This window comes from Typopeltis vanoorti, chromosome 19 (assembly GCF_054136105.1).
Source record: "Typopeltis vanoorti isolate ZY-2024b chromosome 19, IOZ_Tvanoo_1.0, whole genome shotgun sequence".
NCBI classification, from domain to species: Eukaryota; Metazoa; Arthropoda; class Arachnida; order Uropygi; family Thelyphonidae; genus Typopeltis; species Typopeltis vanoorti.
In genome coordinates this window covers 60,085,072-60,111,000 of record NC_143567.1, presented here as the reverse complement: position 1 = coordinate 60,111,000, position 25,929 = coordinate 60,085,072, and the positions used below count along the sequence as shown (strand labels likewise).

Here is a 25,929-nt window from a genome sequence, read left to right as displayed (position 1 = left end):
AAGATAGATGGCTTGCATTTGAATGGTTACGGTGTAAGAAGACTTGAGAAAGTGTTGCTGAATGTGGTGGATGTGCAAATTCAGGGAAACTAGATTTATTAAGGGGGGGGAGTAGATATACAGTCCTTAGGGAGGCAGTTGAATGTAAGAATGAATATAATATGCCCGAGCAGATAAGGACAACAAATCAGAGTGGGATAGTTAATATAAGGCATCAAGGTAGGGTTGGGGATAATGGGGGTCTTAAATTCATGTACACTAATGCTAGGAGTATTAGGAAAAAGAAGGAAGAGTTTTTGGCCATGGTTGGCACTTCCAGACCACAGGTTATAGGTATTAGTGAAACATGGCTGACTGTTGATGATATAACTAGTGGGATTGAATGATGGGTATAGTGTGTTCAGGAATGACAGGGAGAATAAAATGGGGGGAGGAGTATTGTTGATGATAGCTGATGAGCTGCAGCCAAGGAGAATAGAAGTTGAATTGCAGGATAGAGAAAAGAGCACATTTGAGGCCATTTGGTGTGAGATTGTGGCTAGCAGAACTAAATATACAATTGGGTGCTGCTATAGACCAGTTGATGGAAAAGATGGTGGTGACAGTATGCACAAGCAAATAGAAGAAATGAGTGGAAGGAGGGTGATTATTATGGGAGATTTCAACTATGGTCGCATTGATTGGAGTGAGGAGAGGACACACGGGAGGAAGGAATTGGATTTTATGCGGTTATTAAGGGATAACTATCTGCGACAGCATGTAATGGAAAATACTAGGGGTCAGAGAGTGCTTGACCTAGTAATTATATCTGAGGATTTGGCTGTAACAAATATGACCACATTGCCACAAATCGGTGAGAGTGATCATAGGGTCTTGACTTGGGAGGTGGCTAAAGGTGTAGAATTTTCAATTAAGACAGGGTACATGTGGAATTATCGGGCTGAAAAGTATGACAAGCTTAGGAGTTTGATTGGTTCAGTGCCATGGCATGTACAACTGCAAGGACTAGAAGTCGATAGTGCATGGGAGGTAGTTAAGAAGTGTTTGCATGAAGCAATGGCTGACTGTATACCTAGAGTCCAAATAATAAATCAAGTAGGTGTTAAATGGATGAATAACACCATTAAGCTTGAGCTGCAAAAAAAGAAACAACTATGGAGGGAATTTAAGGAGAAAGGTGACCGGCAGTCACACAAACGGTATAAAGCGCAGGCCAGAAGGGTAACGAGTGTGGTAAGAAAAGCAAAAAAGGATTACGAAAGAACATTGGCCATGCAGGCTAAAGAGAATCCTAAACAGTTTTTTAGATATGTAGCAAGTAAAAGGAAAAATGTACATGGCAGAATGATTTTAAAGAATGCCGATGGTAGGGAGGTAACTGAATCAGTTGATATAGTTGAGTTACTGAGTGAGCACTTTGCAAGAATATATCATCCAGGTGGTGACATTGCAGAAACGAATGTACCAGTAGATTATACGGGAATTGTGGTGAATGAAGTGGAGGTGAGTAGTCTATTGCATAACCTCAATGTCAATACATCTGTGGGATTGGATGGTATACCAGCTCGTGTTGTACGGGAAACAGCTAAAGAATTGTCAGTACCCATGACCATTTTGTTTAATTTGAGTCTCGGGTCTGGGTTAGTCCCGAGGGGGTGGAAAGAGGGGAAAATAGTTCCACTGCATAAAGGTGGTTCCAAGACTGCTGTTGTAAATTACCAACCGATTAGCATATCAGGAATCATTGTCAAGGTCTTAGAGAAATTAGTCAAGAAAAGAATACAGGATTGGATAGATGAAAATGGGATATTGTATGGGGGACAACATGGTTTTGTGAAGGGTAGATCATGCCTCAGTAACTTGCTCACATATTATAACACAGTGACGGCTGAACTGGATAGGGGTAATGGGTTTACAGTAATACTACTGGACCTTGCCAAGGCTTTTGATAGGATACCACATAGAACCCTAATCAGTAAACTGGAGCAGATGGGGATAGATATAGGGTTGGTGAGATGGCTAGGAGGGTGGTTGAAGGAGAGATACCAGAGAGTGGTTTATTCAGGAGTGGAGTCTAAAAGACGGCTTGTGACTAGTGGAGTGCCACAGGGCTCTGTTCTTGGACCACTGCTTTTCAATTTGTTCATCAATGATATAGGAAAGGATTTGAGAGGAAGTGTTCTGTTTGCTGATGATGCAAAGTTGGGTAGAGCAATTGTGAGTGCACAGGATGTCAAAATTTTACAGGATGATTTGGATAGTTTGGAGGACTGGGCTAGGAAAAATGGATGTCAATTTAATGTGCCAAAGTGTAAGGTTATGCACTTTGGGGTGAAAAGAATAGCAGCAGTATATCGCATTGGTGAAACCGTACTCCAGGAGATTGATGAGGCCAGAGATTTGGGAGTGTTGGTGGATAGGGAATTGAAGTTTAGGGGGCACATTGCAAAAGTGACTAAAACAGCTCACCAAATCACTTTTCTTCTGAAAAATACTTTAACATGCAGAGACAAACAAGTTGTTGTTCCTCTGTATCGAGCCTTGATAAGACCCCATCTGGACTACTGTGCCCAGTTATGGGCACCAGGGTTTCTTCGTGATGGGGAGGAAGTGGAGAGGATCCGGAGACGAGTGACTAAGATGATAGCAGGTCTATGGAATGAACCGTATGAGAATAGGTTGAAGATTTGTGGGTTGCAGAAATTGGTCGATAGGCTAAGGAGGGGTGATATGATTGAGACATTCAAATTACTGAAAGGTTTCTATAAGATTGATCCAGAAGATATTTTTGAAAATATGACTGGTGGTGGGAGTACTAGGGGCCATGAATGGAAGCTGGGCAAGAGCATGGTTGACAAGGGTGTTAGAGCTAGGTTTTTTACTTGGAGAGTAGTGAATGAGTGGAATAAGCTGCCAGAGTCTGTTGTGGGTGCTACGACCGTGAATGAGTTCAAGGCAAGGTATGATAGATACTGTGTGAATGTCGAATAGTTGTTCTTGACATGATGTTAGGGCCTCCCTCAATGAGTCTGTCAACTCCTTAGAGTTGCCCGGAACAACAACAAAAATAATAATAATAATAAGTAAAATGATTTATTTCAGCCTTTCAATCCAGAAAAATAATAATTTCCCAAGTGATTACTTTTTCTGATTTCTGTGTGAACTATATATGGCTGTATTTAAAAACTTATCAAAATTCAAATTATTCATGTCTCACTCTAGTATTTGCCAATGATAATCTAATCTCACCACGAAGCATAAGCTCTTTGTGCTTCTCACATAATTGCCACGCGTTAAGCATAGCTAATGTTCATTTTATCCTTTATGCTTTCCATATTTAAAATTATATTAATTGATAAATGAAAGTATTTAAAGTTATTCTACAATTAATTGTATTGGACCAATTAAGATGAGCACTGCAGCACTATGCACTCTTTAAACTTTCATACATCAATAAAAATAAAATCATGTGGTCAAATTGTAGCGTGGGTTGCATAAGCCACACAACAGCACATCCACCCTAAATGGGTACATGATGCTACTGATACATTCATACACATATATATATATATATATATATTTTTTTTTTTTTTGAAATGTAATATAGAAAGCCATATTACATTTCAAATAGTATGCCAAAGTGACAATGATTTGATCGATCGTTATTATAATTAACTCTTAGACCAAAAGGTGTAAGAGTTAATTATAATTCGTACTGTAAATAATCTAGTATCTTAACTCTATTATAACAACACACTTGTTAAATTATAGATTAGGCCACCACTTTTGCTGTATTAAAAAACTATCTATATGAATTTGTTCTCTGATGATGTCATGAATAGAATATAGCTTTGATGTAGTTTTTGATGTAGCTTTGTAGTTTTTTTTTTTTTTTTTCACTAAAGGTCAGGCCAGTAGAATAATGGTTGATCAAATCATTGTCACTTTGGTATAATATTTGAAATGCAATATAGCTTGCCTTTGTGTATATATATGTGTGTGTGTGTATATATATATATATATATATATATATATATATATATATATATATATATATATATATGCGTATACTCCAGATGATGACTTTAATATGAAGGTCGAAACATCGGGAAATTAAAATAATTATTCCTAACACAGTTGTAGTCTCCATAATTTTACTGAAATGAATGCTGATCACCATGTAATACTAAAGGAAAGGATTCTCAAAAAGTTCTTTTTTCTCATTACGACTTCTAGTAGGCTTATCATTTTTGCATTTCTTAAAGTGGGACATGTTCAAAGAAGTTGGGTTTTCTATTTCTGTATTAGTGATTTTTTTTTACATAGCAATTAGCTTTAAATTTCCACTTATCCAGATATGACATGCCATTAATTAATTAATCGTTACCATTAAGTAACCTAGCGTTTCACTAGATTCCATAATGGTACTAAATAAATAAATAATGACAGTAATACTTATTACTGAGCCTTTGTAGCTCAGTTGGTATAGACAAAGCCCTTTAGTTGGAAAGACCTGGGTTCGAATCCCATCTAGGATGCAAAGAACCTTTATCAGTGCTTTTTAACTGGAGGTAAGTTGGCCAGCCACATATGTAGGTAGAGGTTTTCTCCTGAAAAACTCAGGTTTTTCATCCCTCAAAACAGGCAAACTGGCCAGTGGAACACATGCAGTTTACAGACAAGAATACTTTAAGGCATAGGGAAATCCAAGGATACTTAGAAGGTGGATGCTTAAGAATAATAGAATAGAATAATGCTTAATGGTAATAATAAAGAAATAATGGTAATAAATAATAAAAACTTGATTGGTGATATTTAATTTGTGAAAGCAAAGTTTAGACAAGTTAAGGTCCTTGATAAATAATAATAAGATTGGTTTATAGTATGGTTTCCTTTTAGTGAGATGTGAGAAACTGTGAAAGGTGTTATTCTAAATTATTATGCTGCCTTTTTCATTCTTTCTTTCAACAAGCAGTACATTAATTATATTAATAGGTGGAAAATCATTGTGTGCCCAAGGCTTGGAGTTGCAAAGATGTATTTGGGTTGATTGTTCAAAGTTCCATAGAAGATTTTACATTGATGGGAAATGCATTCTTGAGCAATCATTTACGTATGAATGAAGGCATGGAGATTCAGAAATTGATGAGTAAGTAGAAAATCAAAGCATTCTCATTGTCATTTATTCCTGTTTGAGTCTGATATATATATATATATATATATATATATATATATATATATATATATATATTAGGATAACCAAGCAATTTTATATGCTTGGTTATTTTAGCTCCTAATCCCAAGTATGCAAACAATTAAGTTTGCGCCTGAAACAAAGTTCAAGTCTAAAGATGGTACAACACCAGGGCAACTCATTGTAAAGGTGGCTAAAGCTTTGATCACTATTCTTAGTATTTTCCCATAATGTAAAGCACATCTCACTAGAAGATGTATACTGCAATGCATTATGGGTGGGGTCACTACCCAGACCGGTCTGGGTAGTGACCCCACCCATAATGCATTGCAGTATACATCTTCTAGTGAGATGTGCTTTACATTATGGGAAAATACTAAGAATAGTGATCAAAGCTTTAGCCACCTTTACAATGAGTTGCCCTGGTGTTGTACCATCTTTAGACTTGAACTTTGTTTCAGGCGCAAACTTAATTGTTTGCATACTTGGGATTAGGAGCTAAAATAACCAAGCATATAAAATTGCTTGGTTATCCTAATATACAATATACCCAAGTTAAAAATTTATTCCCATATATATATATATATATATATATATATATATATATATATATATATATATATATATATATATACACACACACACACACACACACACACCTCTGGTAACGACTCGATATAATGAAGCCCACAATTTCAAGCCCCATTTTACGTAAAAATATTAAAATTTTAAGGTCAACACCCGGTAATCATCCAAACTGCAACTCATCATGCACTCCCAAGCTGTGGGTGTGTCTGTTTTTAGCAGTTTCATGTGTCATCCACGTCGTTGCTTGCACTTCATAGGATGTGCTTCAGTGTGGTGCATTGCAATAAATGACGTATGTTCTCTGACAGCATGTTTTTCTACCCATTTAGTTCAAATGTCAGAATCAAGGAAAAGAAAAGCAATTTCTTTTGAAATTAAATTAAATATCGTACAATGTATTGAAAAGGGTGAAAGAAAATCTGATGAGACACATTCTTTAGGATTAGCTCAGGCAACTTTAACAACCATACTTAGTCAATCAGAAAAAATAAAATAGTCTGCTCAGAATTGTATAGATGTTACAGCAGCAAAATTAACTCACTTAAGGAGTCAAATTTTAGAAAAAATGGGGTAATGTTAAGTTTGTGGATAGATGACATGTCACAACGTCATATGCCTTCAACTCAAATGGTGATTCAAGAAAAAGCATTATTTTTGTTTAATCACCTGAAATCTAAACAAACTGAAGAAACTGCGGAAAATTTTGCAGCAGCTTGTGGTTGGTTTGAGAAATTTAAAAAATGGATCAGAATTCATAGCATAAAATTATCAGGAAAAGATGCAAGTACAGATGTTGAAGCTGCGAATAAGTTTCCAGAAAAACTAAAGGAAATAATTGAACGTGAAAAATTTTCACCAAATTTTGTGTTCAATGTTGAATGAAAGCAGTTTGTTCTGGAAACTGGTACCATCAAAAAGCTTTATTTCTATTGAAGAAAAATCATCAGCTGGGTTTAAAGCAGCCAAAGACTGTTTAATGTTACTCTTTGGATCAAATTCCTCTGGCAATTATTGTTGTTTACCATTTGAAAAGTCCGAGGGCATTAAAAGGTAACGTAAAAACGAATTTACCTGTAATATGGAAAGCTAATAGAAAAGCATGGATTACCAAGGAGTTATTTACTGATTGGTTTGTTAATCATTTTTGTCCAGAAGTGAAACAGTATTGCCAAAGAAATAATTTTGAAGAAAAAGCTCTAAGCTCTCTTGTTGTTGGACAATGCTCCGGGACATCCTACTGATCTTAATATGTTAGACACATGCATTTATTTCAAAGTTGTCTTTCTTCCAGCAAATGCAACTTCCCTGATTCCGATGAATCAATGAGTAATAGCAACATTTAAAGCTTATTATTTGCGTGGTACATTAAGCAATTTAATTGAACTAGAAGATAAAGAGCAAATGTCGATAAAACTTTTTGGAAAAACTACACCATTAAAGACACAATTGAAAACATTAATAGCTCTTGGAAAGAAGTCACTCAGAAATGCATAAATGGAGTGTGGTTCAAATTATGGCCAGAAGTTGTACTAGAAGAAGGAAATAACATTCAAGAGATTAGAAATGAAGTTATCCAGATGGCTCAATCAATAGGTTTCAAAAATGTCAACGAAGAGGATGTAAGAAATTTATTAAATGGAGAAGATGATGATTTTTCAGTGGAAGATTTAGAAAAACTTGTTAACAAAGAAGCCAAAGAAAATGAAGACGAAATTAAAGAAGTTCCTATCGAAAAAGTATTAGCAACCAAAGATTTAAAAAGGTGCTTTCTTTTAGGCTTACGTGGTGATCCGAATGCATTTTTGAAAATTATGGAGACAACTACCGTGTTTAAATAAAAACTTTAGTTTAATATAACTATTTTAGTTTTATTATAAAGTTTTTATTCAAACACAGTAGTTGTCTCCATAATTCTCAAAAATGCATTTAAAAAGGTGCTTGAATGACATTGAAAACGTTTTAAATTTTTTCAGTGAAAATGATCCTAATTTAGGAAGAACTGTTATTGTTAAGCGATCAGTGTTAAATGCAATAAATCCATATAGGCAATTGTTAAATGAAAGAGAAAAAAAGCATTAACAATCAACTTTAGATTCATATTTTTAAATGTCGTGATTTTATTTTTTTTGGTATGTAGTATGGACTTTTTATTTAATAAATCCTTTCTTTTTTCAAAAAAAAGTCTCTCATTTTCTTTACGTACGAACGTATCCCTATTATGGCCATAGTATTTTTGCCTCTGAGAATGAAGTTTCGCTTAACAAAGTAATTTCGTGGAACGCATCCTCTTCGTTAATCGAGATATTCCTGTGTGTGTGTGTGTGTGTGTGTGTGTGTGTGTGTGTGTGTGTGTGTGTGTGTGTGTGTGTGTGTGTGTGTGTGTGTGTGTTTATATATATATGTTTTAATGATTTCATATATAATGCTGTTTTAATGCATTGTATAGGAAATTCATATTATTATTATTATTGTTCTTCCAGAGAGCCTCAAAGATTCTTTGAGAACGGTGTCCCTTTTAACCATTCCTGCTTAAATAACTGTCAAATAAATTAAATAAAATTTAATTTGGTAGTCATTTCAATTTTTAGAGTGTGATTATTTGTAGTGTACAAAATTATAGGCTAACTGTATTTCATGTGTAGGATTCATATTAAAAAAAAAAAGTATAGTTTTGTCAGGACTTTGTACAATGATATAACTACCTCTCTCTCTCTCTCTCTCTCACTCTATTTACCATTGTTCTTATCAGAACAGGAAAGTGTTTATGTGCTCTTTGAACTTCAGGTCTGTTGACTATCATTTCAAATTCTAAATCCTATCTACTTTCTCGAGCACAATTCCACTATTGTAGTACATAGCCTTATACTTCTGCAATCCAAAGTATACTTTGGACTTGCACTTATTAAATTAAAAGGGTAATCTTATTCATCTTCCTAAGCTAAAAAAACAGCTGTTTAAATCTTCCCATCATCAGCAAACAACTGAATATCTCCTATCAGTCCACATGAAATGCCATTATTGAACAGTGATCCCAGAGCTGCCTGTGGACTGTTACTAAGTCACCATCCTTTTTTGTTCTTTCTGATACCCAAGTTGTTCATCTTTTGACAGCCAGTTTTCTAGCCATCTTACTAATCTGTTATCTATCCCATCTCCCATAGATTCTGTCATATTTCCTCACAGAGTTCAAAAATATCACCACATATAAGTTTACTTTATATAATTATTAAAAACAACACGTAAGTCCACAATAATAACTTTAATTAATAAATAAGGTAGATATTTCATACTAAAACTAATAGTACTTGTTCAGTGTTACAAACAGATAGGAACAGAATACAAGTAACGAACATTCGGTGGATCACCTATTAAAATACAGTGTTGTCGCGAGCTAGGAAATGAAAGAAATTAATAAATAATTAATATTTAAGATAATTAGTTTTTTAATGATTACATAAAATAAAAGTCTCCCAGATCTTCGAGAGAAAGAGAGGCAATCATTTCAATTTAAATTCGGTTGGTGTAAAAAAAGCTTCACAACTTTCTTTAAAGAAGCATTCATATTTGAACGCTTTTTTAAACCTTTTTAATTTGAACCTGCATCTATGAAGGAGAATAGCTTTATCCCACTAGATATTATGGGTAGTGGTAATACTGTGTTGTGCTAGACCAGACTTCTGAGGTTTGTTGTAATCAATATAATATTGATGTTCTTTAATTATTTTTTCCACAGAACGGCCAGTTTGTCCAAAATAAGAAACATCGTATTCACAAGGAATTTGGTAAACACCAGCCTAAGACAGAGATGACAGTTTATCTTTTGTAGAAGGCAATAAGAAAGAAATTTTGTTGATAGGAATATAAGTGGGAATCAATTGGTACTTTTTTAAAATTCTACCTATAGGTTCTGAGATTCCTGGAATGTAGGGGATTGGAACTCTGCGAACTGTTGAAGAAACCTTAGGTATTGGAACATAAGATTCAATTATCTGTTGGATTTGATTAGGGTGGTAATTATTAGATTCCATTAATTTTTTAAGGATGGAAAGTTCTTGTTGTAAGATTTCTGGAGAAGATCAAACTTTATGTGCACTATTAATTAGAGATTTAAGAATGCCAAATTTTTGAGATGTATGGTGAGCAGACTTTTTATGAATGTATCTGCCAGTAAATGTGGGCTTTCGAAAGGCGCTTGTAGATAAGGTACCAGAAGAAGTTTGAGTAAGCAGGATGTCCAAAAATGATAAAGTACCTGAATTTTCCTTTTCCATGGTGAATTGGATACGAGGATGAAGGCTATTTATCTGTTGTAGAAAGGTGGAAAGCTCATCTTCAGTATGTGACCAAATCACAGCAAAAACATCATCGACATAATGATACCAAAGAGATGGTTGAGGGTGAATGGATGAAAACATAGTCTCTTCGAATTGTTTCAAAAAATAGTTAGTCAAAGGTGGAGACAAAAGCCTACCCATCGCAGTACCTTCAACTTGTTTGTAGAACTTGTTTTTCCAACTAAAATAACCTGAATGGATAACAAATTCGAAAATCTTTGTGATATCTGGAGGATAATCTTCATATAATAAATTGACTGTGTCGACTAATAGGATATTGGTAAACAGAGATACAATGTCGAAACTGGCTAACAACTCATTTGATTTTTAAATCCTTGATTTTTTCCAGGAAATCTGTTAAATTTTTTTTTGTAAGATCTGGAATGTCTAGTGAGAGCACTTAAAGAACAAGACAAGACTTTTGCAATTCGGTAAGTAGGAGAATCAATGCAATTCACGATCAATTGGTCGTACTGGATAGCCTTCTTTATGGATTTTCGGAAGACCATATAGATGGGGAGATCTTCCAAAGTAGGCACGTAATTTATCCACATAATTTGGGTCCTCCCAACTGATAGCCTCATCAAATAATTTATTTAATTGTTTAATCTGTGAATTTGTAGGATTATGCGTGATCTCTTTGTAGGTAGAGGTGTCTTCTAAAAGACTGGATACTTTTGTCTCATAGTCAGTCTTATTCATGATTACAATAGCTTTTCCTTTATCGGCCTTAGAAATAGATATATTATTATCTCTCCTTAAAGAAGTTAGACCTTTGATTCAGCATTTGATAAATTGCGTGGAGGTAATTTGCTTTTAAATAACAAAGTCGCAACTTCAAAACTAAGTTTATTAGCATTATCGCTAGAAAGTCCAGACAGATTGCGTTCTATATTATGTAAAAAGTCAAGATACGGAATGCGTGTAGGAATAACTGCAAAATCAAGGCCTTTTGCTAAAGCACTGGACTCGGAATGATTTCAACATTTCAAGAGTCTAACTTCTTTAAGAAGAGATAATAATATATTTATTTCTAAGGCCGATAAAGGAAAAGCTATTGTAATCGTGAATAAGACTGACTTGAGACAAAAGTATCCAGTCTTTTAGAAGACACCTCTACCTACAAAGAGATCATGCATAATCCTACAAATTCACAGATTAATTCACATTATGCAATGTTGACAGAACTCATTTAGACTTTACAAGGAGAGGATATAAAACGACTTTTCTATCATATGCATGGCTTATTATTATTAATATTATTAAACCTCCAGGGAATGAAGGACTCATCAATGGAGGCCATACATCACCCACACTAGATGTACTCACTGCTTCAATAGGCAAACTGTTCCATTCACTCATGGCTCTAGGAGAGAAAAATTTAGTTTTTACCCCTTTCTTAACTGCATACAAATTTAACTTCTATGGATATCCCTTTGTCACTTCCAATCTTTCTTATAATGAAAAATTTTATTAACTGATATCCTATAATGCCTTCTGAAAAGTTTATAGACGTCTATCATTTCACTCCTCTTTCTTCTATCCTACCAGTGTCTTGCAGGCCATATAATCTCAATCTATACTCATAATCTACACTCCATAATCCTGATATTATCTTTGTAACTCTTCTTTTGCAGCCTTTCCACAGCTTCTTTATTTCTTTGGAATCCAGAATACCAAATCTGTGCATACTAGTCTAGGTGGAGTTGTATCAAAGCCTTGTAAAGAAGCAGAATGACTTCCATATCCTTACATGTCATGTTCATTTCAACATTGCAATTACATTCTCAGTTGTATTTGCAATTTATGCAATGTGACCTTTGAACTTCAACTTTCTATCAATCATAATTCCAAGATCTCTAGCCTCATCAGTTACTTACTTACTTACTTTACACTTACTTAGTAAGTGTAAAGTTATGAAATTTGGCATGATGAGATATCCAACGAAATATATTGGTGGGATTATGCTTGAAGTAACTGATTGAATTGACAACATTATCATTTGCCCACACTTCCAGCAAATTCAAATCACCCTGTAAATGTTGGGTATCAATAGCATCTCTGATTGCCCTGCCTATCTTTGCATCATCAGTAAACAACTGAAGATCTGTGAGGACCTTTCTGATATCATTAATATATAGATTAAACAGATTATCCAAGAACTGATCGCTAGAGAACACCACTGTTACCTTTAATTTGGCAGATTCACATCTCTTATATACCACTTTCTGATATCTGTCCATAAGCCACCCACTTATCCAATGTTATAGTTTGTTTTCCTTTTCCAATGCTGTATTCTCCAGTTTGTGCAACAATCTTTCATGTGGTATCCTATCAAATGCATTAACATCCAACAGTATCGTAGTGTATCCATTCCTTTTATCCAACTCATCTGTAACATTATTATAAAATATGGGCAGATTGCTCAGACATGATCTCCCTTTAGTAAACTTATGCTGTTCCTTGCAAAGTATATCTTATTTGTCCACTCATTTTTGTATACGAGTTCTTACCAACTTCTCTAAAATCTTTACACTTACTCCAGAGTTACTGATAGGTTGATAGTTAGACACATCGGTCTTTGCACTACTCTCATGCAATAGGATTATCATACATTCTTTCCATTTCCTGTGGGATCTTTCCTGAGCTAAGACTCAAATTATACAAACATGCCAAGGGCCTAGCCAATTCAGCTGAACATTCCTTTAGTAGATATGCTGATATCCCATCTGTCAAAATTGACAAATTCTTATACAGGTTATGCAACAACTCTAGAACCTGCTTCTCAGGCACCTCTGTCTCTTTATTTACTGTTGTGGTAGCACTGCATACTATGTTACATACACCAGGTTGATAGATCCTGGTGAAGCGAATACTCGTTATTTGAACTCTATTGCCTTTATTTATTTATTTTTTTTTTTTTTGAAGAGTTGGAAGTTGTAGTTGTTGGGAAACACTTAATGAGGAAGACTATTGCAGAGGACAAAGATAGATAGAGTAATTGAGGAAGCAGAGAAGCAGGTTTAGCGTGTTTGCTGTTGGGGTTGAAAAGGGATATTGAGCAGCTGCAGCTTTTATTTTAACAGACCCAACAGGAAGCAGAGGAATGATATGTTGCAGCTTAGTGGAACAGTGCCTATGGAAGTACATCTAGAAAAGGTGGACAAATTGCATCTATGACATATAGATTGAAGTGTATTAACAAGAGAGGGATCATCTATGAGCCGAATCACTCTCCTCTAGACGGTGTCAAGAAGCTTTAAGTACACCACCCCAAATGTGAACAGTATTATGAGGATAGGATTCGGTGGAGCAATGACACAGAGTTGAACCATTATGTCTGTGAGGGGAGGGCTCAGCTTTGAGACAAATTGCTCTCCTCTGGACAGAATCTAGAATTTATGGAAAGTTTTAGTTGCACCCATCCCGACAATGTAAACAGTATTCTCAAAATGGGCTGATTTGGGGTAGTTGGATAGGTAAAAATATTTTAATTAGAAAAGAATGTACTTTTTCTTAGAAGCAGAGGAAGTTATTGATGTGATGTGCTTATGCCAGGAGAGGCTAGTAATAGTAAGTGTCAGTCCAAGAAGCGAGATTTATATCTGTCTCATGATTCATGTATTACTGAGGATAAGGGAAGGAGAGCTGAGACCACTTTTGCAAGAAAAAAAAGGCAAGGCTGTGTTTTTTGATAGCATTGAAGTTGATCAGGTTATCTTAGCCTCATTGAAGGATCGTTCAGAGATAGGAGTGTAAGAGATCCAAAATTGCTGCAGATAGTCTTCAAGCATGGGATACCTGAGCATAGCATGGTATGTCGAATGAGTAGGATGAATGAAATACATTATCATCAACAGAGCTTTAGATTGGGGTAATAGTAATTGAGAATAGATCAATTATGCAGTTATGTAGAGGAGAAAGAGGGTAGGTGATAGAAAACAATGCCCTGAGGCATTTATGCATTCGCAGTGCCATGAGGCACTTATGCACTTCAGCCACTACTAATGCATAAGTGCCATGAGGCACTTATGTATTAGTAGTGACTGAAGAGAGGGAGCCATCCATTATGACACACAGTGCATAATTAGAGAGAAAACTTGCTACACAATTATAGCACTAGTTAGGTGTTGTAAGAGTGGTGTCATCTGGATAAGAGAGAGACAGGCAGAAGAAATTGTCTAATAACTTTTATAAGGGACCAGAAAGTATAACTTCTATTTGGATAGGTAATGAGTATGTAGCTGGACCGCGCGGTTAGCCTAGTGGCTTTGCGCTTCGCAACCATATGCTTGTGGAAGAAGTGTCCCAGGTTCGATTCCCGTTGTAGATGTGAGGAATTTGAGGATCTTCCTCAGGCATAGCCAAGTTAGCCGGTCTTGGGCGTGGTCAGTAGGGTTTTTTCCACCAGTTTATCTGGTGTTTTTCATCCCGCAAGCAGACAAACCAGCCCCGTGAACACACGCCTCTACAGTCAAAAATATACCCCCCCCCCAGCGGCAGACCAGGCGACGGGTCGGTTGGGAGTAGTACTAACAAGAAGTCGCATCTAAGTAACACGCGGACCCTGCATAGGAAGCGGGAATAATGCGTAGAAGAAGAATGAGTATGTAGCTGGGGATCTTTTTGCAAGCCACTTGCATTATGCTGATTTTTTTTTATTTTTTTTATTTTTATTTTATTTTATTTTTCTTCCCCCTGCTGTGGTACACCATTTGTTAAGCCATAGCTTGGAAAGTCAACAGGAATTTTGGATGGAATGGGGAATGAAGACCTTGTTGCTGATGTGGATAATTTCTGTGACTTTCACAGAGCAGGTGTTTGGATCAAAAGAATGGAAGCAGTAGTCTAACCATGGGAAGGCAGAGTTGAAGTTCTGGAGGTCATCCCACTTGATACCTTTGTACTGCCAAGAAGACAAGAGGTTGGGAGTGGCCAATGTTCTGTGAAAGAGGAAACTTTCACAGAACATTGGCCACTGCATAAGATTGTGATCTGAGTTATCAAGAGGAAAAGTGATCTCTGTGGCATATCTGGAAGGAGAACTGGTTAAGCAAAGATCAAGGTGATTAGGAAAGAGTTATCAAGAATTTGGATTTGTAGGTATATATATATAGTTTGTATTAGGTCATTGCTTATTGTAGATACTTCTGTATCTCATTTACCTTGTTAGTGTTGGGAATATAAAACCTGTTATAGTTGTGGAATAGCTGGATTACCAAAAATTGAACTTCAAGGATTGAAGGTGAAGAGATCATATTGCAGAACAATTTTCAGAATTTGATGACTAGTAAGCATAGCAGATAATGTTTTCCTGGTTCCATCCAGTTACATTAAGCTAGAGGAGGTCAAAAATATAGGATTCTGTATTTGACATTCTTTTTATCAAGAATAGGAGATCTGCTGTGTAAAATGGGTGTTTTTTTGGGGGGGGAGAGGATTTTGTCATGTTTGGAATCTTTTGTTTGATTTGTCATTTTTGTAAAAGTTAGTTTGTAATCTTTGTAGGTATAATAGTTATAAGCATGAAATCTGTTTTGTTTACTTTTTAGATCATTAGTAAGTAAATATGTTACTAATGGCATGCATAGTTTCATTGTAAAATTATTGTAAATTTTATCTCACATTAAAGATACCAAGAAATTATATACTTGGTTTTAATCCTTTATCCAAGGAAATAAAACAATGTTTTGTGTGTGAAATATATTCATGTTGAAGGATTAAAACCAAGTATATAATTTCTTGGTATCTTTAACCTATAATAAACCCAAGGTAAAAAACTTTCAACATCTTTCTCTAATCCAGAGATTTTTATTAATAAGGTCAAGCACCTTTTGGCTACTTGTATATGAGATATAAATGACTTCTGCATTTCTTCAACCTTGGTTCTCACAGGTCTGGCTCCCACTGATAAGGCCTCAATAAAGATCAAACCTGGTCTAGGTAGTGGCCCTTCCCATTATGCATAGCATTTTACACATCCAAAAGGGATGCTTTGCATTATGGGATATATACTAAGGCAAGTGATGTGAAGTCATTTGCCTCTATATATAAGTAGCTCAGACGTGAATATATTTCACTCTCAAAACATTGTTTTGCTTCCTTGGATAAAGGATTAAAACCAAGTATATAATTTCTTAGTATTAACGTATAATAAACCCAAGGTAAAAACACTTTCAACAGAATTATCTCATTTTAGGCATTGAAGTGGATGGGATGCCTTCCAATTTGTTGGAGCCTACAGATTTTCCTGGAACTATGTTTTGGTCTTCCCCTCATTCTTTCCGTAGAGAAACTGAGGAAAACTTACTGGACTTCAGTGTGTTTTGTGAACAACCACATCTTGATTTGACTGTAAGTCTTTGTACAGTTGACTCTAAAGGTAGCAAGCATCACTTTAGTGAATTCACTCACTATAACAAACAACTGCCCCAGAATTTCAACCAAAGTCTCAGAGCATAATTTCTGTAGTAATGAAAATTAATTTATATCAAACAAACTACCATTATAACAAATTACTTTTTGCCCCTCTCCTGTGAGTTTGCTATAGTGACAATTGACTATAGTTTTGTAATTTTATATTAAGCAAGTTTATAGTGTGTTTTATAAGCTTTGTATACTAAAATTGGTGAGATTCCCTTTTGAAAACTTGTTGCTGATATAAATGTTATGAATGAGTGCTTTGTCAGTGAATGAGTTTAAGGAGAGGTATGAAAAATATTGTGCAAATAATGGATCTCCTGCGCTGAGTCTTCTGACTTCATTGAAATACCTGTATAATAATGTTAATTTGTGTGGATTGTAGATAAAATGCAACAAAGGATGCCAGTGTGTATGATTGCTGTTCAGGAAAAATCCAAAGATTTAAACAGTAATGTTTAATTAGAACTGAATGAAATTTATATTAGGACATTCAATGCAAGTCACAGTTGGATTTAAACATTTTAGACAGCTTTCATATTTACACAGAATGAAAATAATCGAAAAACTGCTGCTGCTGCTAAAATGGAGGTTGTGAAATCATTCCAAGCAATATTGAAAACTAAACAAGGTTGAAGTAATGCAGAAGTCATATATATCGCATATACAAGTAGCCAAAAGGTGCTCGACCTTATTAAGGAAGGTGTGTGTGTAACCAGTGTGATGAGGTGTATCAGCCTGTTGTGACTTAAAATCTTCAAAGAATTGCTTGCCTATGATGCCATTGGGCATTTTAAGGCATGATTGTTATTGGTTTGTCATTTAGCCAAGCCCAGAGCTTTAGCTATATATTCAAAGAATATTGCATAGCAAGATCTGAAAATGCAACCCTTCCTCCTTTTCATTATTCATAATAGAAATGTCCCCAGGTAGCAATACACTGACTATCTTGAATTTTTTTTGCAAACACATGTATTATATTAAAATGTGGAATTGTTATATTGTGAGTATCTGCTTTTTTTTTTTTTTCTCCCACACAAAAGGCAGAAGAGCCAGTAGTAAACAGATGCTGTGTCTGTGCAGGTCAGGAATAGAGTAATCTGTTGATATTCTTCTTGAACTGATGGAGATTGTAGTCCTTTGGAAATGCTTCATGAGGAAGGCTATGCCACAGATTTAGGTGAAAGATGACTGGGAGTAGCAGGTTCGTTGGCTATACAGTTTGATTGTAAAGGGATGCTGAGCAGCTATAGCATGAGTTCTAGATCTGGTAGAAATGGAAGGCATAATAGTTGCAACTTCTCCTGAATAATGGCCACGGAAATATCTGTGTGAAGAGAGACAATACAGAAACTGATCTTCTATGGGAAAGTGGCTGAAGACTCTGTAAGAAGAGTGTCATTTATCAGCCAGACTGACCTTTCCTGAACAGCATCAAGAATTTTTAGGGAGGTCTTAGGAGCAGTATTCCAGTGGTCATTGAATTTGGGATTGATATAGAGTAACTGTTTGGCAGAGAAGTACTATCTTGAGTGGAAAAGGATGCCAAATTTTTTGGAAGCTGAGGATGCTATAGAAATTATATAATTGTGCCAGGAGAGGTTTGGAGTAAGAATCAGCCCAAGAAGAAAAATTTGGTCTTGACTGCTAAGCTGAGATTATCAAAAGTAAGTGGTGAAGATCTGAGGTTTTTTTAATGGGAAAACAAACAAAACTGAGTTTTGGAAACATTGAAGTTCACTAGGTTGCTTTCACCCCAATCAAGAATACTGTGAGAGATCAATGTTCAGGACACCTAATACAGATGATCTTGAAGCTTAGATGTTTGAGCACTGCAAAGCTTGTCATATAAGGAGGATGAGTGAAGTGTGCTATCATCAGCAAAACTATGAATAGAGTTTGCAGTCAATGAGAATAGGTCATTTATATAAATCACGAAGAGGGTGGATGAAATGCAGAGCCCTTAGGGACACTAGCATTGACAGGAAAGTCTGAATACCATTCACTATTATACATAGGGATTGATTTAATAGAAAACCTGCAATCTATTTACATAACTACAAAAGCAGTCTAAATGATGGTAACCTGTTGAGAATCCCTCAATGCCAGACCCTATTGGCGATGTCAAGAGCAATGGCAAGGTTTCTCCAAACTTTTTCATGGATCCAAAGATGCATGACAAGCCAGGAGACTGGTGGAATATAGAGTGGGCTAAATCCATACTGGTGGTCATTAATTTGACAGCAGTTCTCAAGGTTTTGAAGAAGTTGACTGTTGATAACCTTCTCCATCACCTTAGACAAAATTAATGTGAGAGCAATAGGCCAATTGTTTGATGGTAAATGTTTATCTCCTTTTTTAGGAACTGGTTGTATATGAACTTTCTTCCATGCTGAAGGGTGAATGCCAGCTGAGTACAGTGTAATGATAGTTGTTCTCAAGAGCACATCTTTTGAGCACAATGGCTGGAATTTCATCAGCTCTGGCTGCCTTTGTGGTATCTGAGTTATTCGAGATTCTTTTGATGTCTTTCTAGTGGAAGGTCACAGGAGGCATGAGATGCAGTGTTCTAGACAAGGAAGGAGGTAGTTTGCCATGGATGTAGGCATTAGAAGAGAAGAATGAGGCCAAGACTTATCAACTTTATCTTTAGGTGATGTTACAATGCTACCATTAGAGTGAAATAGAGGAGGTAGCACAGATTAACAAAATTTTGCACCCAATGGCATTGGCAAAGGACCAGATGCAACTGCCAATAGCACAAGCAGTGAGTTTTCTACATCTATCCTTGTTGAATTTAGACTTTGCCCTTTTAAAGGTGGCATTATTATCTTTTAATAGTGGTTTTACAAGTGTTGCAGACAACTGTGTAAGCTGTGAATAAAATTGGTGTTTTAGTCTCAAGCCACTTGTGAAAAGCTATTTGCTTTTCTTGGACAGCTGTGGTACACTTTGGAGAACCATGATTTAGAATGAGTGAGGAGAATTTGAACAGAGTAAGGAATGAAAGTTCCAATCCAATATGGATTATTTCTGTAACAAGATCACAACAGGTATCTGGACCTGAAGAATGAAAACACTAGTCTGACAATAGAAAGGAAGAGTAAAAGTCATGCAGGTTCTTTCACTCGTTGTGATGTCAGAGAATGTTGGGTTGTGAATGGCTGAAGGATGTTTCACCAGAAATGAAACTTGGATGAGATTGTGGTCTTAATTGCCAAGAGGAGCAGTCATATGAACAGAGTACCAGAAGGAGAACTAGTTAAGACAAGATCTAGAGTGTTGGATGAGTGAAGGAGATTCTCAGCAATTCTGGTAGGGAAATAAAATGATCTATTTTGAGTCATTGCTTACAGCAAAAATTTATTTTACCTACCATAATTGTTTAGGATACAAACATCTTGGTAAATGAATTTAAGTCACCGAACAATTTGGACCTTTTTTTGTTGTTGTTTATTTTCAGTGAAATTATCCAGATTGTTGATTTATGATGCTATTGTTTTAATGAAAAATTTGTAAAAAAATGCATTAATGGCTTTTCCTTTCTTAGGTAAATATCTATATTAAACACATTAATTTTGTTAATTACTCTTTAATAAAAAACAAAATTTTAATTGAAAAAAAAGTGTTTCTTTGAAATCTGATCAAAAAGAAGAAAAATAATTAACTCATTAAACTTCTTTCAGCCTGTTCAATGATATGAAATTTCCTGTTCTAAATCTAAAAAACGTTTTAGTTGCACAAATTTTGTTGAAATAGATTCACTAGCCACTTGTTCCTTTTTTTTTTAATTTGTGAATGCACATTATAACTAAGTAAACAACCCCTAATTAAAAAAAAATGGAATATAGATCTGACAGAGGAAAGGAAACAGGGAGGGAAGAAAATGGAATTTATGCAGTTATTGTGTAAAACAACAGTGAACATACCTGCTGAGAGTTGTTGCATCTGTTGACAACATCAGAGAATTTGTCTATAACTAAGGTAATCACATTGCATCTATTGGAAAGAATAATTATGCACTCTTGACCTGGGAAGTGGTTAAGTAAATGGAATTTTTAGTTAAAAAGAATTATAGGAGGAACTGCATAACTGCATAACATAAGAAATTGCAAAAATAGTATCAGGATGTCTGTATTGCATGGGAAATAGTAAGGAGTATTTAAGGAAATCAACATCAGATGGTCAGATGAATAAATTAAGCAGGAATTAAATTGATGAATACCATCATTAAACAGGATCTGCAAGAAAATAAAATGTTGTGGAGGGTATATAAGTAAGGTAATCAGTAGGCTCATGAGCTCAGGCAAGAAAAATAAAATAAAATAAATCATAAATCAGGTTATGAAAAGAAATTAGCTGAGCAAAAAATCCAGGAATGTTTTGGGATTTCCTTTGGAAATCTAAAAAAGCTCTCGCTATATGACAAAGGAAAAAATGATTATAGAAGGATAACTTGAATGAATGCTGATAGTAGAGAGGTGACAGAAGCAGAAGGAACTGTTGAAATACTGAGTGATCACAATGATATTCAGAAAAGAGGAGATTATATATAACAGATAGAAAAAAATTTTCAGTACATGATTAACAGGAGAAAACAAAGTTGAGTAGGAGTGTAGTTTAGTAAACACATGATACTAGTTTTTTGCTTCAAGTGAATGAGTTGCATAGTTTGTCAGACATGGGTGGAGTCTTAGTCACTGAATGAGTTTAAGGAGAGATATTATTATTATTATTATTATTAAGAGAGACCTCCAGGGAGTCAGGAATTCATCAAGTGATGCCATACTATTCGCACCAGCTGTCATACCTGTTCTTGAATTCATTCATGCTACTTGCACACACAACATCCAACGACAATCCATTCCAATCACACTAGTCTATGAGAAAAAAATCTAGCCCTAACCCCTTCTTGACAGCATTCATTCTCAACTTCATGGATGCCCTTGTGTCCTTTCCCCACCCTCAATAAAATTAAAAATTCCATGTACTGAAATTGTGTATAACCCTTTCAGAAGTTTGTAAGTCTGAATCGCATCACCCTTCTTTCTCTTGTTTGCTAGTGTCTGCAGCTTACAAATTCTCAATCTGTCTTGATAATCTGTATTCCACAATCCTGATATAATTTTTGACACTCTCCTTTGCACTCTCTCTCTCTCTCTCCACTGTATCAGAATCACCACAGAAACCAGGAGACCAGACCTGCGCACAATAGTCCGAGTGAGGTCTTATCAAGGCCTTGTAAAGAGGCAAAATGACTTCCTTATCTTTACATGTCAAGGTTGGTTTCAGCATTGCCATTATTCTCAGAGTTGTATTTACAATTTTTGCTTTATGACCTTTGAACTTTAACTTCCTGTCTACTAAAACTCCAAGATCACTAGCCTGATCACTTTCTTCAAGCATAATCCCACCAATATAATATAACATTGGATATTTGATTACACCAAAGTGCATGATTCTACATTTATTAACATTGAAATGACAACCATTTACACATACCCACAATCCCAGCCTATTCAAATCATGCTGCAATTTACTGCATATCAGCAGCATTCCTGATTACCCTACCTATCTTTACATCATCAGCAAATAGCTGTTTGTCACATGTCAAATAATTCCCAATGTCATGAATGTACAGATTGAATAACAATGAACGAAGAACTGATCCTTGAAGCACACCAGTGATTACCTTGAATCTGCAAGATTCAAGGTAACCTGAACACTATAATAAATTTAGTTTAATCCTTTATCCAAGTGAAAGCAAACAAAATTTGTGCCTGAAAATATCTTCAGGACTGAGGTAAGGTGATACATCCCTTGGCAACTCGTAGCAAAGGTGGACCAAGCTCTCATCACTCTTTGTCTCAGTATCTCCCACCATACAAAGCACATCTCCTTGTGGACATGTATAATACTATGCATTGAGGGAAGGGCCACTACCCAGACCGGTTTCGGGGGTGAAAGTAAAGAACCCATCATCAGCCTATTGAAAAATAGAGGGGTCAGAGTGCCCCCCGAAGAGAAGAGAAAGAAGGGTAAGGAAGTGACAGAGAGGTAAAAATCGATATATGAAGAATAATACAGGAGGAAAATTCAGACATACCTTTTTGGATGTTGTTGACTGTCTCCTTATCCTGGTGATATGCATTCAACTGCTGTTAAGCTGTTAAAGGAGGGGGAGTTTATGAAAAGTGGGGGTAAAACAATGTGGGAGAATTATTTAAAAAAACCTGGATTTTTTTCAAACTTTTCTCAAATCCCTTTCCTTTAACAGCTTAACAGCAGATGAATACTTATTGCTCGGATAAGGAGACAGCCAACAACATCCAAAAAGGTATGTCCGAATTTTCCTTCTATATTATTCTTCATAGATCGGTTTTAATAACACATCAGTAATGCCCCTAAGAGTTAAAAAGCCAATGACATTGTGAAAAAGCACTCCTAAACAAAAGTAGGCTATATAGCCATAAAAATAATAGTTACTTAGGGAGTAACATGGGAATTTTCCCAGAAATAATACCTATAATTACTTACCAGATTTTTGTTATTATGCACTAACTTACCTATCTTCCTTTAAATGCTGCTCGACTTTCTGTAGTTTCCTCATCGTATGTCTAATAATCTGCTTTAACCTAGTGATCTCGCAAGTTAAATTATTTTCAATAACCTCTTTAATATCTTCTTTAGTGGGGAATACCTTCTACTTTGCTGTTCTTGTTAGCATTTCATTTCTTCTGTGTTTTTGGCAACATTTTACAACTGTAATTAATATTAAAATATTACAATAAAACAATATGTTATAAAGACACTAAATATTCTAAAAATACAAAAATTAACTCTAATATACTATGAAACTAATTTTCTAATGACAAAAACACAATAAAGCAGATAAAAATTGCCAATTTTACATGAACGCTAAATTACACTGACCAATCCCAATATAACCTTGAGCCCAGAAGGGGTTCAGGTTATATTATTATTATTATTACCCCAAGACCTCATGGAGTCAAAGACTCATCTGGGAGGTCCTTTTATCACACACACACACACACACACACACAGCTCATCATACCATGCCTTGAACACATTCAAACTCCTTGCAGACACCACAGTCTCAGGCAAGGCATTCCAATCATTTACAACTCTGCATGAAAAAAACCTGCCTCTCACTCCCCTACTCACACTCTCTTTATACAGTTTCCAGGGATGACCTCTGGTTCTCCTCCGATCTCCCACTATTTTCTGTGGAACTTCTCCAGCATTGATCCTATAACAACTCCTCACCAACTTGTAGGTCTGTATATTATATCTTCTCTCTTCCTCCTGTCCACCAGACTCTGCAAATTACATCTTCTCAATCTTTCCTCATACTCGACATTCCAGAGGTCAGAAACTATCTTAGTCAATCACCTTTGGACCCTTTCCAACATCTCTTCATTCTTCTGAAAACCAGGTGACCAAATCTGGGCACAATAGTCCATGTGTGGCCTAATCAAAGCCTTATACAATGGAACAAGAATCTCCCTACTTCTACACGTCAGTGTCCTCCGCATCATTCCCAGAAGCCTTTGTGTTGTCTTCACAATTTTGGCTATATGTGTCTCCTAATATTGTGATAGGTATTGTGATAATAATAATAATAATACATTTTAAATAAGAAGAAAATATACATAATTTCCATCATTATTATCAGTAGTTTAGTTTTGATCAGTGTGAATATAATAAAATATTTTAATTTGTGTGGTGAAGTATTGTGCATTTCTTTTCATACATATGAAAAGTTTGATTTTGTACCTATCAGAAAATGTATTCAAATGAACAACTGCTTAATGTATATTACTGCAGAGATAAAACACATTCTAGGCATAGCTTACATTATTTTGGATTTGTGGAATCCAGAATAACAGGAGCCAAAGATTTGCTTACGTAGAATATGCACACCTAGAAAAAAATGAGGTACTCATAAATTATATCTTTCCTAGTTTCTGTTGCCTTGATTTTAGTTGCAAGCCAGATATTCAATCTTCAGGTGTATTATTTCTTTTTTGGACCATGATGATTACAGTCCATTGTGGTGATTTAATAAAACAGAGTGATAGCATCTTCTACAATATAAAATAAATGATTTTCTGGCTATTTCTGGACATTACAAGATTACTTATAAAACAGGATAACTTATTTTAACTTTCTCTTCTCTACAGGAGGCTCTTTTTCAGTCTTCAAAGTTCCCACTTTTGGAAGAAATGGATCAAGAATTGTATGGAGGATCTAATGAATCTTTAGCAGAACATGTGCCTTCACTTCTTAATGAGTCTTGTGATTCATTAAGCGATTCTGGAAATTCAGCCTGTGATAGCGATGGTGTTTCCATTGGTAGTTTGGCATCAAATGAAGCAGGAGCAAGTAGTCAAGTCAGTAGTCCTCTAAAAGTATCAGGTGGTGAATCTGTTTTTGGTACTTATCACAACCATAGAATGTTGATTGAAGAAAATGAAGAATATTATGGTAAATATTTAAAAAATGCATTTTGATTTGTTATAAAATGAATTTTGATTACTATAAATAGATAATCAAAATGAGGAAGAAAATTGGAAGACTATACTAAAAATGCATTCAGTTCTCATTATAGCTAACATCACCATAACAAACCAGTGAAAAGTCCTATATATACAATGCCATACTAAAACAAATAATTATTATTAAATTTTTAATAAATTATTAAATTGAAATTATTAAATAATTTTCAAAAATGATTATAGTCGAAGGAGATTGGAACTTGTATATAAATGAGTAAAACATGTTATTTTTTGGTTCAAAATAATAATAATTTCCCAAGTGATTACTTTTTCTGATTTTTGTGTATTTTATATGGGCTATATTTAAAAATCATATCAAAATTCAAATTATCTGTGTCTCACTCTAGTATTTGCCAAACCTAATCTCACCACTAAGTGTAGATCCCTTATGCTTTTTCACATAAACAGTGCGCATGAAGCATAGTTATTGTTCATTTGACCTTTATGCTTTCCACATTTAAAATTATATTAATTGTAAATTAAAGTATTCAAAGTTATCCTACAATTAATTGAAAATTAATTGCACTGGTCCAATTAAGATGAATGTTGATGTGCTATGCACTCTTAAAACATTCATAAATCAATAAAAAATGCAGTCATATATGGTCAAATTGATGTGAATTTTGTAGCACAGGTTGCATAAGCCATACGACCACACAATGTCACTGGTGTGTGTGTGTGTGTAGAGAGCGATTTGACTATATCATACAGTTAACCCTTAGAAGTTCAGACCTTGGATTAGACAAAGACTTAGATGGCTTAGTTATTTGTTTTTCTAGTTTCTATTGGTTATTGACACTCAGAATAATTGTAA

The 25,929-nt window shown here is 35.2% G+C and overlaps 1 protein-coding gene across 1 annotated transcript in view; it reads left to right on the top strand.

Annotated features, from left to right (window-relative positions):
- Window positions 1–25,929, top strand: part of Hcs (holocarboxylase synthetase-like protein) — a 129,760-nt gene that overhangs the window by 54,777 nt on the left and 49,054 nt on the right. The window contains exons 4-6 of the mRNA XM_090409137.1: window positions 4,996–5,149; window positions 16,316–16,470; window positions 24,741–25,044. Of these exons, the coding sequence (XP_090265263.1) occupies window positions 4,996–5,149; window positions 16,316–16,470; window positions 24,741–25,044 (613 nt within the window). The remainder of the gene's footprint in view (window positions 1–4,995; window positions 5,150–16,315; window positions 16,471–24,740; window positions 25,045–25,929) is intronic.